Source organism: Lonchura striata, chromosome 6, assembly GCF_050655825.1.
Source record: "Lonchura striata isolate lonStrDom1 chromosome 6, ASM5065582v1, whole genome shotgun sequence".
Classification (NCBI taxonomy): Eukaryota; Metazoa; Chordata; class Aves; order Passeriformes; family Estrildidae; genus Lonchura; species Lonchura striata.
In genome coordinates, this window is record NC_140708.1 from 27142649 (window position 1) to 27157647 (window position 14999).

The window sequence follows — 14999 nt, forward strand, 5'->3', positions numbered from 1 at the left end:
GGGCAGAGATAGGCAACCTTCCCATCCTTCAGCCTGGCCAGGGCTGGCACTCTCCCTTTTCCCATTCCCCATGGTTTTCACTGCCACCCAGCAGCCTCAGGGGACAGATGGAGAAGGAGGCCAAGAGGTTGTTGGCAAATCACTGTCTTGCTGAAAAGTGCATTTCCAGAGCAGGATTTATAATGTTAGCTTGGCATTGCTGCGAGGCTTTGGCCAGAGATCAAGATAGCCTAGCCAAACCTGACTGGAGCAATGGTCTAGGGTGCATCCCCCTTCCCCCTCACCCCCAAATGTGGGGTGCATGGCCCTCAGAGGTTTGCCAGGCTCTGGGGAGATGCAGCCCATCCTGCACCCCCTTCTCCACACCCAGGCATCTGTTAGCCACAGCTCTGAGTTTAGCTGGGAACAGTGAGTAAATCCTGAGGCAGCTTATGTGTTTCCCAAGCACGTCTGGGCTCAGTGCACTCCAAACCTCAAGTACAGCTGGGAATGGGGCCAGCCCCGAGGGACTCAGGTAGCCGCTGCCCCTTGTTGCTCCCATGCCACTCGCTGGAGCTGGGGACGGCAATTCAGAGAGCACTGGACCATGACAGGGCCTTTGCCCCATCCTGCTGAGCTGGAATTTGCCCTGCTGAGCAGTAGTTCTGGACTCAAAGCCGAGCACAGTCCCGAACTGCCCCTTTTCCTGCTGCTTTCAGGGCTGCGCTTGGGGTCCAAATTCCGTCTGTCCTGCCCAGCCACGTGCCTCTGGCTCATCCCCGGAGCACAACGGGAGCTGGGCGAGGGGGCTCTCGGGCCCCCGCCAGCCTGCTCAGCCCCTTCCTGGAGTGCAGCCTGGGGAGCTGCTGCTGAGCCCCAGGCAGGCTCTGACCCCTCCTCAGCGCTGCGGCTCCGCTCCGGCCCCGGCTGAGCTGCGCCAGGGTCCGGCAGCGCTCGGCGCCCGCCCCGCTCCGGACCGGCCTCTCCGCCTCCCCAGGGCGGTCCCTGCCCTGGCCCCCCGTCCCCTCCCCGTGCCCGGAAGCCCTGGGAAAAGTTCCGCCGGGACAGCAAAGTCGCGGCTGCCGGACGCGGGGCGGCCATGGCCGGAGGCTGCGGGGCGGTGGCAGCCGGGCTGCGGGGCAGGCTGAGTCGGCTCTGCTCGTCCCGCCGGCCGCAGCGCCGCCGTCTGTCCCTGGGGCCGCCAGCAGCGCGTCTGGCCCGTGCCGGGGCTGCAGCCCAGCTACAGCTCGAATACGACGCGGTGGTGATCGGCGCAGGTAACGGAGCCAGGGAGCAAGAGTCGAGCTGCGGGCAGCCGGTGGGGACCCACATCTGCCCTCCCCGCAGGGCAGGTAGCACAGGAGCAGCTGGGTGGGGACCACAGTAGTGCTGGACGCATTGCAAACCTCCAGACTGCTCATGCCTGGGACGACGCAGGGGTCTGGCGCAAATTGCAACCCCCCAGCATACCGAGTACTGTTGGAGCATCTGCCTTGAGCACTTTTGTCCTCCTCTGTTGCACCATTAGGACTAGGGCTGTAGGGCTGGGGGAGGATTCTCCTTGTCACCTGTATCTCTGTGTCTGGAGCCTGTTATTGGGGTGGCTGTGAGAGCCCCGTGCCCCAGGCACGGCAGGGTGCCCTATGCTGTGGGCCCATCACTAACACTGGGCTCTGCTCATCTCTCTTCTTGCAGGGCACAACGGGCTGGTGGCAGTGAGTACCTAGAGTGGCGTGCTGCCTGTCCTCCACCCACAGGGCACAGCAAGTGACTGGGAAGGGGCTGTGCTGTGAGCAAGGGAGGGCTTTGGTGGCAGTGTCCATGGGACTGGGGCTCCCACAGGCCCTCCCTAGTGAGGGGGGCACCATGTGCAAGAGGGTGCTCACACTGGCAGTGACATCCCGGCTGGAGGGATGGGCAGTGTGTGCCGTGCTCCCCACAGGCTGCCTACCTGCAGCAGGCAGGGCTGCGCACAGCTGTGCTGGAGAAGCGCCACGTGCTGGGCGGCGCGGCCGTCACCGAGGAGATTGTGCCAGGTACCCCGGCATGCCCCTTGTCCCCCTGGCCGTGGCCAGCCCTGGTGGTGGACATTCCCCACCACCCCACACGTTCCAGGGTTCAAGTTCTCCCGGGCATCATATCTGCTCAGCCTGCTGCGACCACAAATCTATGCTGATCTGGAGCTGCAGGTACTGGCACCCACCCTTTGCTGGGCTGCTGGCAATTCACAGCATGCAAGCAGGGGGACCCTGCTGCCAGGCTGTCCCTGCAGAGTGGGTCCTGCAGTGGGGACATCCCTGTCTTGCAGCGGCATGGTCTGAGGGTGTTCCCACGGGACCCCTACTCCTTCACTCCAATGCTGGAGGACAGGAGCCCCCCTCGCTCCCTTCTACTGGGACATGACATGGCCCAGACTCAGCAGCAGATTGCTCAGTTCTCCCAGAAGGATGCCCAGGTACCACCAGGGACATGCACCTGGCACAACAAAACCCACGAGGGGCTGCCCTACCCCTGGAGTGGCAGGGAGGCTCCTGGGTGGAATATCCATTGCACTCACCATGGTGCAGTCCTTGTTGTCCACCGTCTGTCTCCTTCCAGGTCTACCCTGAGTATGAGGCGTTCATGGGGCACATGGTGTTGGCCCTCGACCCACTGCTGGATGCCCCTCCAGTGGATACATATGCCCTGGGAAAGGGTTCCCTGCTCCAGCAGCTCAGGAACCTGCGAACCCTGAAGCCCTTGCTGCAGGCAGGTACATCTGGGATGCCAGGGAACTCCAACAGCAAAGGGGTGTTTGCCGGCACCTGGGATGGGCAATGCAGAGCCTCCTCAGGAGCCCAGTCTGGACTGGCAGGCTCTGGTGGGCTTGCTCACCTTGGTACCACTGACTGACCTCCAAACTGAGCTGGGAACCAGTAGCCAGCCCTGGCACAGCCACACAGGTCTCACACCACCTCTCCACCCCCAGGGCTGGCACTGGGGCGGCAGCTGCCCCACTATTACGAGGTGCTCACAGCTCCCATCTCCAAGGTGCGTGCTGGCAGTGCTGGTGTGCAAATACCCACTGCCTCTCCTGACTGCCAGGATGCTGTGGCAGCTCCCCACCCCAAGCCTGGCATGCTCTCTTTTTCCTGGGCTAGATCCTGGATCACTGGTTTGAGTCAGAACCCCTGAAGGCAACTCTGGCTACTGATGCTGTGATTGGAGCCATGACCAGCCCACATACCCCCGGCAGTGGGTGAGGGACCCTTCCCCCGGGGCACATGCCTGCACTGTCCCCTCCTGCCATAGTCTGTGCTTGGCTCTGCTGCACAACTGTACCCCATGCCCTGCCCCCCTGCCTCTCCCTCCCACTGCCTGCACAGGGAGGGTTCCTCAGGGGTTGGTGCTGGGCAAGGGGCTGCCCCCAGCCCTGCCATATGGCTCTGCTCAGCGGCCCCCACTTATTCCTTCACTGTCTGGGCACTTCTGGCCCCGGGCTGGGCTGAGTCCTGGCTGGTGTGTGCTCCCTGTAACTGAGTTGACATCCCATGAGGTGGCATGGTCCCATGGGGAGGATGTGGGGGCTGTGGCACCACCCTCACTACCCATGCAGGGGACAGATCCATCCCCTCAGCCAGCAGCTAATTCGAGGTCCTGCTACCGCAGGTATGTGCTGTTGCACCACGTCATGGGTGAGCTGGAGGGACGGCGGGGGGCCTGGGGCTACGTGGCAGGTGGCATGGGAGCCCTGTCCCAGGCCATCGCCCAGGCAGCCACTGCCCAGGGAGCCCACATCTTTGCTGAGAAGGTACGGGGTGTCTGGGACAGGGAAGCTGCTTGGCCATCCCCGCAGGCAGCAGGGATGCTCTCGGTAAAGTCTTGTCCCCTGTACGTGCCCAGGCAGTGTGCCACGTGCTGCTGGGCAGTGACGGGGAGGCGCAGGGTGTCGCGCTGCAGGATGGGACAGAGGTGAGGAGCAAACTGGTGCTGTCCAATGCCTCTCCGCAAATCACCTTTCTGGAACTTATTCCTCAGGTATGGAGTGCATGGGCCTGGTGGGGGCTTGGCATGTTGGAATAGCCCCATTCTCACTGCCTCTCACAGCCAGCCTCTGCACTGGTATATCCCACCCTAGGAGAAGCTGCCGAAGGATTTTGTCCAGCGGATCAGGCAGCTTGACACACGCTCACCTGTCACCAAGATCAACGGTAGGTACCAGCAAGGACACTTCCACTGCCATCCCTGCTGGAGGAACATTGGTGCCAGGCTCAGCAAGAGGCTGCACTCCACTTCCTCCATCTCCACATTCCATGCCCAGTGGCGGTGGATCGGCTGCCCAGCTTCCTGGCTGCCCCCAATGCCCGCGACGGCCGGCCCCTGCCCCACCACCAGTGCTCCATACACCTCAACTGCGAGGGCACCCAGCTCCTGCATCAGGCATTCACTGAGGCTGCCCACGGGCACCCCTCCAGCAGGTAGGAGCCTGTACTGGCACACCTTGGTGCGCTGGGGAAGGGACACGACACTCATAGCATGCTGGGGAAGGAGGTGTGCAATGGCTGGGTCCCCCTCTGCCTGCCCAGTTGGTGTACTGCTCCCCCAGGCCCATGATCGAGCTCTGCATTCCCTCAGCGCTGGACCCAGGGCTGGCCCCGCCAGGCTGCCACGTCGTGTCCCTCTTCACGCAGTACACCCCGTTCATGCTGGCAGGCGGTCGGTCCTGGGACGAGCAGGCCAGAAACACATATGCAGACAGGGGTACGAAATGCACACATAGACCCCAGGAGCACCCATGGGCAGAGCTGCCCTGGAGCTGCACAGGGGTTTGCTACCATGTCCCCCGGGCTGCCCACCACTAGTCTATCTTTCTCCAGTGTTTGACTGCATCGAAGACTATGCCCCAGGCTTCAAGGCATCCGTCATTGGCAGGGACATCCTGACGCCACCAGACCTGGAGAGGATCTTTGGGCTGCCTGGTGGAGTGGGTACCATGGGTGTCAAGTCTGAGCATCACTCTGGTGCCAGTGCTAGTGCGCACACGGGCCTGGGCCAGGCACAGCTAGCTCACAAAGCTCTCTTGGCAGAACATCTTCCATGGAGGGATGTCTCTGGACCAGCTGTACTTTGCCCGGCCAGCCCCATCCTACTCTAGCTACCGGTCCCCAATTCCTGGCCTGTACCTGTGTGGAAGTGGAGCCCACCCTGGTGAGTAGAGCTGGGAGCTAGGACCCTCATGGAGGCCTGCAGAAGGAAGAAAGGGGCATGTGGAAGAGGTACACCAGCATTCCCCATTTCTCCTTTCTTGCAGGAGGAGGAGTGATGGGAGCAGCAGGACGCAATGCTGCCCAGGTGGCTATCAAGGATTTCAGGCATCTCTGATGAGATTGGTGAAACTGACTTCTCCAACGCAGGGTTGCAACAGCAGCATGCCCTACTGATGCCATGCAGAGCCCTGCCCATCCCCAACTTGATTTTCCAGTACCTCAGGGCAGCAGCAGCATCTGAGAGCTGGGTGTAGGCTGGCAGGGTCCCTTGTGCTCACAGCTGCTACCATCACCTTGAACAGATGGCTGCTCCCAGCCTGCCACAACCCAGCCTTGCCCCAGTGGCTCCTGGACCCTGCATGACCACGGCAAGCCTCACTCAGCTCCTGCCTGTGCCCATGGAAATAAACCCTGGCCTGGGCTCTGTCATGAGCACTCATACTTTGTTTTTTTGAGCAACTCATGCAGCTCCTACTGTGTTATCCACACTTGCTGGTAAAGCAGCCTTGGGGGAGTTGCCAGAGAGCACAGGCACATTTCAGAGTAGTGAACAGGGACAAACAGCCCCTCATCCTCTCCTCTGCTCATTGATGCAGAGTCAGGTGCATGCAGGGCTGTTTGTATTGAGCTTCACAGCTTCGGGCAGGTCCAGACCATCCTGAGAACAAGCAGGGACCTGCCTGGGTACTGCTTTGGTACCTGAAGAACCCAGCTGTCCTCAGTCCCCGGCTCTTGGTGGCTGTGTGTACAGCAGACACGTGCCCAGCAGCTCAGAAACCACAGGAGCCAGGAGCAGCAGCCGTCCCCTCGTGCCTCACACACGCTCCTATTCCCGACGGAAGCTGCCTGCACGTGTTCTGGGCCCGTCCCCCGGGCAGATGTTCCGTGCTGGCCACTCCTCAGCCGCAGCAGGCTCGGGGTGTGCCCCTCGCCCGGGCTGCTGCCGGGAGCCGCTGGCTGCAGATTACAGAGCTCACATCCTCTCCCTGCCCTCTTCCTCCGCCAGACAATGCTCCCGATTCAGCCGCCCGCCTCGCCTCCTGCCGGGCCCTAAATACGGTGCTGACAGGGCGAGCTGCTGCACCTGAGCTGGCTGAATCAATATTGACCGGCCAGGAATAGTCCCGCAGCCCTCTGAGAATAGCCCCGCACGCCGCCCGCCGCCCACAGCTTCCCGCGCAGGGGTGCCCTGCTGCCGGCCGCGTATTTTTAGCTGCTGCCGACGCTGGCTGCCCGGGATTGCAGGTGCTGGCACCCAGTGAGCCCCGAGGGAGATGAGGGGCTCATTGGCTGTCACCTCAGGGCAAAAGGGGACACCTCCAGCCCGCCACGATCACATGAGCGACAGGACACAGTGCCCGTACTGCTGCGAGAAGAGGCTGGCAGGTCCCAGGGGCAGGAGAGCCCAGCAGCCCCCTCACTTCTCTCTTCTTGCTGTCCCCAGGAGCAGAGGCAGAGCTGGGAGCGGGACCCAGCACCCGCCTGCCCTGCGCCCCTGCCAGCATCTGCCGGGGGAGGAGTTCGGGGGAGGCTCCTGGCTTCACACTTAAGCAATTGATCTCCAAAACGTCGAGACGAATGAGTCACGGGCTCCGCTGCTGGCCCCAACCCTGCCCTTCCCCAGGGCTTTCCGTGGCCTCCGTTCTGGGGCTGGCCAATGACTCATCTCGCAGCAGAGGCTTCAGGACATTGCCCTGATCCCGGCCAAGGCAGAGGGCTGGGATGAGAGTCCCCTGCGAGGGGGACCCAGGGTTGTGCATCCCTGCACACCCAGAGGTGCTGTAGGTCCTTGCGAGACGTGGCGATGAGCTCACGGGCTATTCCCGGCCGTGTTGATCCTGGCTCCTCCCGGCAGGATCCGGCTGCTTTGACTCCAAACAAACAGTCCGGTGGCCACCGGCACATTCCTGGCCGGTCCCTGGGCACGGCCGGGGCACAGGGTTTCCTGTTTATCCCCATCCCCGGCGGGCACGGCGGGCGTGTGGGCAGCAGGGTGCCCCGGAGACTGGCGGCACCCCAAGCCGGAGGTTGCTCCCGGGGCAAGTCGGGGCGGGGGGGGGGGGGGGCTCGCATCACCAGTCTCCACGTCCCACGGAGCGGGGCTGAGCCTGAGGACCCCCACAGCCAGCCTGGTTTATGGATGGCATAGGTGATGCCCCAAGCCCTGGGAGAATTGTGCTCCGGGCTCATGGTACCGTCCCATACCCTGCCGTGGTCCTTGTGCCCCCGAATCCTGGCCCCACTGCAGCACCTCCAAGCATCCTATGCCTGTGCACCCTTGGACCACTGCGTGAGTGGGAAGCTGCAAGGAGTGTCCCCGGCATAGCAGTTCGTCATCTCCAGAAAGTCCATGCTGTGCCTGGCTGCGGGACAGCCCAGGGAGAGGAGCATCCCTGACCGAGGGGTTTGGACTCGGGGGAGGTCCAGCCTCGCAGCAGGTAGGGACTGTGCGGGACAGCTCAGATCCTCCCGGCTCGGGAAAGGATATGGTTTGGGACAGGAACGGGTTTGCCCCAGTGTGCGGTGAGGCAGAGTAGGGCCGGGGGTGGGCAGGGAGCAGGGCTGGGCTCCAGACCAGAGGCGGGGAGGCGGGGGGCCCCCTCGGGTCGGCCCATCCCGCCGCACCATAAAAGCGGCTGCAGGCGGTGCCCAGCGGGAGGCAGGAGCTGCGGGATCCACTGCCGCCAGCGCTGCCGCTGCGTCCACTCGCCACCACCGTGTCCCTCTCCACCGCCTGTCCCGCACCGCTGCCGGTCCGGCACCACCATCCCTTGCCTGGGTGAGTGCCAGAGGTGGCCCTGGGAGGGGGTTCTGGGTACCTGGAGGGGGGTCAGCAATCCCACCGATGCTCTGAATGAGGATGCAGGGGAAGAGGTGAGGTGACGGGGACCGGGCTGTGTACAAGATGGGGAGGAATCCTGGTTTTCAGTAGAGAATCCAGGTGAACGATGAAAGGGGGCTCTGTGGGGCTGTCACCTATGTCCCAAAACATGGGGCAGACAGGAAGCAACAAGAGGGCAATGTTCATGAGGCTGCCCATGGCTGTGAGTGCCCAGGAGGGCTGTGTCAGAGCTGGGTGACCTGGTGAAGGGTGTAGGGCTGTGGTGTGCTGTGAGTATGGCAGGGACCAGCCCATGCATCCCCCACAGCACAGGGACAGGGATGACACCGCCATGCAAGAGGGCACAAGATCCCTCCACCATTGCCCAGCTCCCGCAGCAGAGGGGGGCTGCAGCTGCACCCCCATTCTTCCTTGATCCCCAAGGACTCATTGTTGGTCTGTCCCCAGGTATCCACTCATAGAACCATGATGGTGATGCCAACTGGCACAAATCACATCTTGCTGGTGCTGGTGCTGTGCTGGGTGGCCTGCAGCAGGCAGGAGCTGGCCCCGGTGCAGCTGCGGCTGGGGGGACCGCGGGGCCCAGCTGGAGAAGGCCGACTGGAGGTGTTGTACCAGGGGCGCTGGGGCACCGTGTGCGATGACGGCTTCGACTTCCACGCGGCCACGGTCGCCTGCCGACAGCTGGGCTACACCGCAGCCATCACCTGGACCCACAGTGCCACCTACGGCCAAGGGGAAGGTAGGGGGCAGGTGGGGAATGGGGGCAGGGGGTCCTGATGAGGGCAGTGAGCTTCCCGCTGGCTGTGGGAGCCTCCCCGCAGGGCTGTCTGCACCACTGCATGGGGCCTATGCCGCTGTGTCCCCAGGCCCCATCTGGCTGGACAACGTGCGATGCGGGGGCAGCGAAGGCTCCCTGGCAGAGTGTGTCCACAATGGCTGGGGCATCAGTGACTGCCACCACGGCGAGGATGCTGGTGTGGTGTGCTCAGGACAGCGCCTGCCTGGCAACTCCCCCCAGGCTACCACCTCTGGTCACCTGGGAGAGGTGAGTGGGGACCCATGGCATTCGCCTGTGGCAGCAGGGTACACTGGGGTGCCTGGAGCAGGTCCCACTAATCCTTCCCCTGGCCCCTTTTCTGAACACTCTGCCCTCGATGCTGGAACCCCACACCCACCCCATGCCCGCTGTGGCAGGTGTTGGGACTAACCCTGGAGGAGGTGCGGCTCAAGCCCATCCTGGCACGGGCCAAGCTGAGCATGCCAGTGATGGAGGGTGCTGTGGAGGTGAAGCACAACGGGCGCTGGAGGCAGGTGTGTGATGCCAGCTGGACCAGGAACAACAGCCGCGTGGTCTGCGGGATGCTGGGCTTCCCCCGGGAGAAGCACATCAACACCAGCTTCTACCGGTAGGGACGCGGGAGACACGCGCTGCACCTGGGCATGAGGGGCAGGGGCCTGGCTGGACACACGGGGACGAGAGACTGGAGGAGTGGTCAGAGAAGGGCTGCACATATGGGTGGGTGTGCGAGGTGCTGGTATGGCCTGGCCGTGCCTGGATCCCCTTCTCGGGCCTTTGACAAGGGTCAGGGTTGGATTCAGCAGCATCCAGAGGTCTTTGGGGATGGTCACCATCATGACTGGCAAAGTGTGGGAGAAAGGAGAGGAAAGATGAGTGTTCCTTGGTTCCTCCCATCCCGTCTCAGCCTGGAACTATAAATACAGCCCATAATGAGCCCCTACCGGTGCCAGGAGTCACACAGTCCCGCTGGGACACATGGTATAGACGGGCTTGGCACAGTAATTGCCACTGGGGAGAGAGTATGACGTATCTCCCAACGAGGAGGGCAGAAATGATGGGGCAGGGGCTTCAGAGTTGGGTAGTGTCAGCATGCTCCCTTACCTCCTGGCTCTGTACACCCACAGAAAGCTCTGGAACAGGAAGCTGAAGGACCCCAACTCCAGGTAGGACTCAGCACTGTGCATGGGGGGCAGGGCACCTTGAATGGGCACACATCATGAGCACTGGGTGGGGGAGAGTCCCTGGCACCGAGCTGACCCTGGCCCTGCTCCTCTGCCTTGGCAGCCTGAAGACCCTCATCCAGAAGAACAGCTTCTGGGTGCACAAGGTGCGGTGTCAGGGCTCAGAGCCCCACCTGGCCCGCTGCCCTGTGCAGATGGCCCCACCAGCCCCCCGCCAGCACGCCTGTCCCCACGGCATGCACGCCATCGTCAGCTGTCTCCCTGGCCCTGCTGTCCAGAAGGGCAAGGGCAAGAACAAGACAGCCCCAGGAAAGGTGAGCCCTTGCAGAGTTCTACACCCTCTCCCACCAACAGAGAGTCCCAGGGCTGAGCAGCACTCAGCCACCCCACTTGCACTTGAGGAGGGGGCTGGCTGTGTCCTGGGGTTGCTGACTGGCTGCTCTCTGTACCCAGGTGCTCCCAGTGCGGCTGCGAGCGGGCACCCACGCTGGTGAGGGCCGGGTGGAGGTGCTACTCCACGGGCAGTGGGGCACCGTGTGTGACAAGCAGTGGGACCTGGCTGCAGCCAGTGTGGTGTGCCGGCAGCTGGGCTATGGGACAGCGAAGCAGGCCCTGGTGGGAGCCCGGATGGGACAAGGTGAGGCAGGCGTTACAGCATGGACTTGGGAAACGTCTGGGCTTGGAGGGGCATGATGGGGAAATCAACTGGTTTAATGTGTCCTGCTGGAGAATCCTCGGATGCTCACGCAGCTCCAGTCTGCTCTGGGATGAGGCTAACATGATTGCTCCTGCCATGGGTAGCCCCATTCTCATAGAGAATGCCCAGATCAGGGGAAGGAGGATGAGGGTCCTGCTCCAGGATGGTCATGGAGCAGGAAGCACTGACCTTTCCTGTGCTTTAGGTCTGGGGCCCATCCATATGAGCAACGTACAGTGCACTGGCCATGAGCGCTCCCTGGGCGAGTGTCGCTTCCAGGATGCTGAGCAGAGCGGGTGTCGGCACGAGGCCGACGCTGCCGTCCGCTGCCACATGCCCTACATGGACTTCAAGAGCCAGGTGAGCCCCTGCCTCCTCCCCAGGGTGTGGTGGCCTGTTGAACCCCAGCCCCATTGCACAGTCCCTGCTCCCCAAGCTCTATGCCCAGTGTGGATGATCAGAGCAGCCCTGGGGTGACCCAGGGGAGGGGGGGACACAGAGCAGCACCCTGATGGGGTTCTGCAGGATGATCTGGTGGCAAATTGGTCTTGCAGGGAGGAAAGGAGGAAGAGGAAAATGAGGGAGATGTTTCAGCTGGATGTGTGGGGCTGCTTGTCCCATTGCAGCATGGGGTGGGAGAGCTGACAGTCTGTGCCACATTCCAGTTCAGCGCCTCTCTGCCAACAGGTGCGGCTGGCTGGGGGCCGCAACCCCGAGGAAGGCGTGGTGGAGGTGCTGGTGCCAGTGCAGGGGCGGCTGCAGTGGGGTGCAGTGTGTGGTGCACAGTGGGGCCTGAACGAGGCCATGGTGGTCTGCAGGCAGCTGGGGCTGGGCTTTGCCAGCCATGCCCTCCAGGTGAGTGGGGTACCAGCCTGGGGCCAGAACTGCAGGGGTCCTGCAGGATGGGTAGCGTGGGCATGCTGTGGCCAGGGGCTCTGGGATGGGATGGTGGGGGGACAAATCCTGGTGGCAGTGTTCAGGCAGGAGAAGAGGGAGGGGAGGCAGGTGGGAGCTGGCAAGGGCTGCAAGGACTTGTCCAAGCACTGTGCTCCTCCTCTATTCAGGAGACGTGGTACTGGGCGGGCAGCCCCGATGCCACCCAGGTTGTGATGAGTGGGGTGCGCTGTGCCGGCACCGAGCTGGCCCTCCAGCAGTGCCAGCGCCATGGCCCTGTCCACTGCCCCAGCGGCGGGGGACGCTTCTCAGCAGGGGTCACCTGCACTGCCCGTGAGTAGCAGGAGCCCATGGGGTACTGCTGGGAGGGGGCACCCCCCTTCTCCTGTAGGAGAGTAGGGGGTGCTATGCAGGGTAGGGATCACCTTCTCAATCCCTGCTGATCCTCTCCGTGCCAGACGCCCCAGACCTGGTGATGAATGCCCAGCTGGTGCAGGAGACAGCCTACCTGGAGGACCGACCCCTGGGGCTGCTGTACTGTGCCCATGAGGAGCGCTGCCTCTCCCGCTCTGCTGACACGATGCAGTGGCCCTATGGCCACCGCCGCCTTCTTCGCTTCTCCTCCCAGATCCACAACCTGGGAAGAGCCGATTTCCGACCGAGGATGGGGCGTCATGCCTGGACTTGGCACCAGTGCCACCGGTGAGTGGCCCATAGGCAGGGGCTGGCAGGGAGCTGCCCTCTCCCTGGGCCAGGCAGGGCATGGTGGCACCCATCCCCAAGAGGCTGTCCCACCCGGGGTAATTAACAGCGTCTGAGCCAGCACTGTCATTACGGCTTTATTTGGCTTCAGAGTTGTAATTTACTGAGCCCCTGGGTGCTGCTCTGCCGGAAGCTCTGCCGGGGTTGCCTGGGCCAGCCACATGCTCCCTGGCCAGGCACTGGTCCTGTGCTCAGCCCCTGTCCCCACAGACACTTCCACAGCATCGAGGTCTTTACCCACTATGATCTGCTGACGCTCAATGGCTCCAAGGTGGCCGAGGGGCACAAGGCCAGCTTTTGCCTGGAAGACACCAATTGCCCTGAAGGTAGGTGCTAGCTGCAGAGCTGACAGTGGGCCCCATTCTGCTCCCCAGAGGGGCTCTGTCTGTGCCTCCCTCACCTCCCCTCCTTGCTGCAGGTCTTCAGCGACGCTTTGCCTGTGCCAACTTTGGTGAGCAGGGGGTGAGTGTGGGGTGCTGGGACACCTACCGCCATGACATCGACTGCCAGTGGATTGACATCACCGATGTGCCACCGGGCAGCTACACCTTCCAGGTACGGGGATTGAGGGCTGGGGGACACCAAGCTACCAGATCTCAGGGCTGGGGAGTCCCCTCCATGAGCATCCCTCACCCTGCACATCAGGGTGCTGCTCTGTACCCTGATGTGCATGCCACAGCCGTGCCTGGCCAGGGCATAGCAGAGGTGCTCCCAGCCCTGCCCCTTGCCCTCCCCAGGTGGTCGTGAACCCCAAGCATGAGGTGGCTGAGTCGGACTTCTCCAACAACGTGATGAGGTGCCAGTGCAAGTATGATGGGCAGCGTGTCTGGATGCACGGCTGCCACACAAGTAAGGAGGGATGGGAGCATAGGGGCTGTGGCAGGCAGGGTGAGGGAAGTGATGAGTCTGAGGGTGCCACAGGTTTCTTGTGCCCCCCACACGTGCACCTACCCCCACATCATCGCTCTCCCCAGGTGATGCCTACGGTGCTGACGTGGTGAGCGATCTGGAGAGACGAGAGCGCCTGGCCAACAACCTCGTGTGAACCTTTGGCATCAGCGTGGTCCCAGCAGCACCACGGCAGAGTCCAACTCCCACACCCCAGCCCCTGTGCCCCGGCAGCACCGGACTGAGCTCAGGGACTTGCAGACTTTTGTATTTATTGATGCTGCTGCAGAGGATGGAGATGAGCGCCAGGGCTGGCAGGGAGTGCCTGGGGGTGCCCAGTCCCGCGCTGCCAGCGGGATTTGAAAGAGTGGCCCAAGTACTGCAGCAGGCCTCACCTCCACAGCTCCAGGGCCCCCCAGGACAACTACCTCAGCCTGCCCAGTCCCCCATGCTCCAGCAGACTCAGGACAGTCCCCAGCCATCCATGCACCAGTCCTGTCTTCAATAAAGGTTCTGGGAGCTGGGAGCAGGGTGCTGCGCTGTGGAAGAGGGGCTACTCCTTTATCAATCCCACCATCACCTCCTCCTTTCCCTGCACTCTTTCCTATTAAGATCATGAAGCCAGTCCCCAGCTGGGAACAAAAGTCTAGGGAATGTGTCCCCACCCAGGGCCACCAACTCCCTTGCTGTCTACACGTGGCTGTCATCAAGCAGCTCTGGATTGCCATCAGTGGTCCCCATGGGCCAGGACACCCTGGCCCTGAACTGGCTAACCCTGTGCATGCAAAAAGACCCAGCCAGCTCTGTGGCAGCATGGGTTGGCAGCCAGCCCAGCAGCCACAGTGTATGCAGCTGACATGCTGGGCTTTCCCAGGCTGTCCTGGCAGCTTCCCAGACATGGGAGCTGTGGTAGGGCCACTCTGTCCCTCAAAGCCCTTGCTCCTGGGCAGAGTGGGGACACAGGGAACATGGTGCCCTTGCTCTCTGTTTCTTACCTCCCGTGGTTTCTATCTTTTTTCTTACAACAGGAAATAAAAGGGAATGTCACCAACACACTCTGTACTGTCTGTTCCCCAGATCACCAGCCACGGGGCAGTGCCACCCCTCTCCTGGCACACCTCTGTCCATTCCTGCCTCACTGGCAGGCACCAGCCCAGGGTGGGGGGCTGTCAGCACCCACCTCAGCCCAGGACAAGTCAGGCTGCACCCACACGTGATGGTCCCTGCACGTGGAGTTGCTGCTGACAATGGTGGTGATGCACTGGAGGGGCCCGAGGCCAGAGACCATGGCAAGGCACGTGCTGGTGGAGGCTCACTCGGCCAGGCTCGGGCTTTGAGGGATGCCGGATGGCGGGGAAGATGTTTTCCACATGAGAGCAGTTTTGCTCCCTGAAATTTCCACCAGCCAAGCCACGAGCATCCGGGAGCAGCAGCCGAGATGGCTCCCAGCTGGCAGGGACGGTGCAGGGGCAGGCAGCCACCACCACGGGGTCATGACCAGCTCCACTGCCGCCAAGCTGGGGGACAGCCAGGGGACACAGGGCAGCCACATGAGCTCTTCAGCGACCAAAAGCATGCAAACTGCTGGTAGTGGTGGCAGAAAAGCATCATCCCCATCCTCACCTCCTGTGAAAGGCCCCAAAAGCTCAGTCTGCAGAGCTATAGGGTGGGAGTGCTGGGGCACACAGGGCTGTTTGTCAGGTGCTGA

At 62.6% G+C, this 14999-nt stretch overlaps 2 protein-coding genes across 2 annotated transcripts; both read left to right on the forward strand.

Moving 5' to 3' along the window:
• Positions 1-1019: 1019 nt before the first annotated feature.
• On the forward strand, positions 1020-5664 carry PYROXD2 (pyridine nucleotide-disulphide oxidoreductase domain 2). The gene is made up of 16 exons (XM_085582633.1): positions 1020-1256; positions 1675-1694; positions 1922-2015; positions 2095-2168; positions 2288-2434; positions 2578-2731; positions 2948-3009; positions 3120-3217; positions 3628-3769; positions 3862-3996; positions 4097-4169; positions 4280-4436; positions 4565-4719; positions 4836-4942; positions 5046-5166; positions 5270-5664. Exons 1-16 carry the CDS (start codon positions 1079-1081, stop codon positions 5338-5340), a joined length of 1788 nt encoding a protein of 595 aa, XP_085438759.1. The 5' UTR covers positions 1020-1078; the 3' UTR covers positions 5341-5664.
• A 2196-nt stretch (positions 5665-7860) lies between these two features.
• LOXL4 (lysyl oxidase like 4) lies at positions 7861-14342 on the forward strand. Its single transcript, XM_021536253.4, has 15 exons — positions 7861-8004; positions 8515-8809; positions 8937-9115; positions 9265-9476; positions 9994-10032; positions 10154-10364; positions 10504-10687; positions 10953-11107; positions 11435-11602; positions 11812-11974; positions 12100-12343; positions 12614-12729; positions 12822-12958; positions 13141-13252; positions 13378-14342. The coding sequence occupies exons 2-15, from the start codon at positions 8533-8535 to the stop codon at positions 13446-13448; spliced, it is 2268 nt and encodes a 755-aa protein (XP_021391928.2). The 5' UTR covers positions 7861-8004; positions 8515-8532; the 3' UTR covers positions 13449-14342.
• Positions 14343-14999: the final 657 nt, after the last annotated feature.

Coding starts and splice junctions, on each gene's coding strand:
- PYROXD2 (XM_085582633.1), top strand. CDS start 1,079: ATGGCCGGAGGCTGCGGGGCGGTGGCAGCCGGGCTGCGGGGCAGGCTG. Junction 1,257..1,674: donor CGCGGTGGTGATCGGCGCAG/GTAACGGAGCCA, acceptor CTCTTCTTGCAG/GGCACAACGGGCTGGTGGCA. Junction 4,170..4,279: donor ACCTGTCACCAAGATCAACG/GTAGGTACCAGC, acceptor TTCCATGCCCAG/TGGCGGTGGATCGGCTGCCC.
- LOXL4 (XM_021536253.4), top strand. CDS start 8,533: ATGATGGTGATGCCAACTGGCACAAATCACATCTTGCTGGTGCTGGTG. Junction 10,365..10,503: donor ACAAGACAGCCCCAGGAAAG/GTGAGCCCTTGC, acceptor CTCTGTACCCAG/GTGCTCCCAGTGCGGCTGCG. Junction 11,975..12,099: donor AGGGGTCACCTGCACTGCCC/GTGAGTAGCAGG, acceptor TCTCCGTGCCAG/ACGCCCCAGACCTGGTGATG.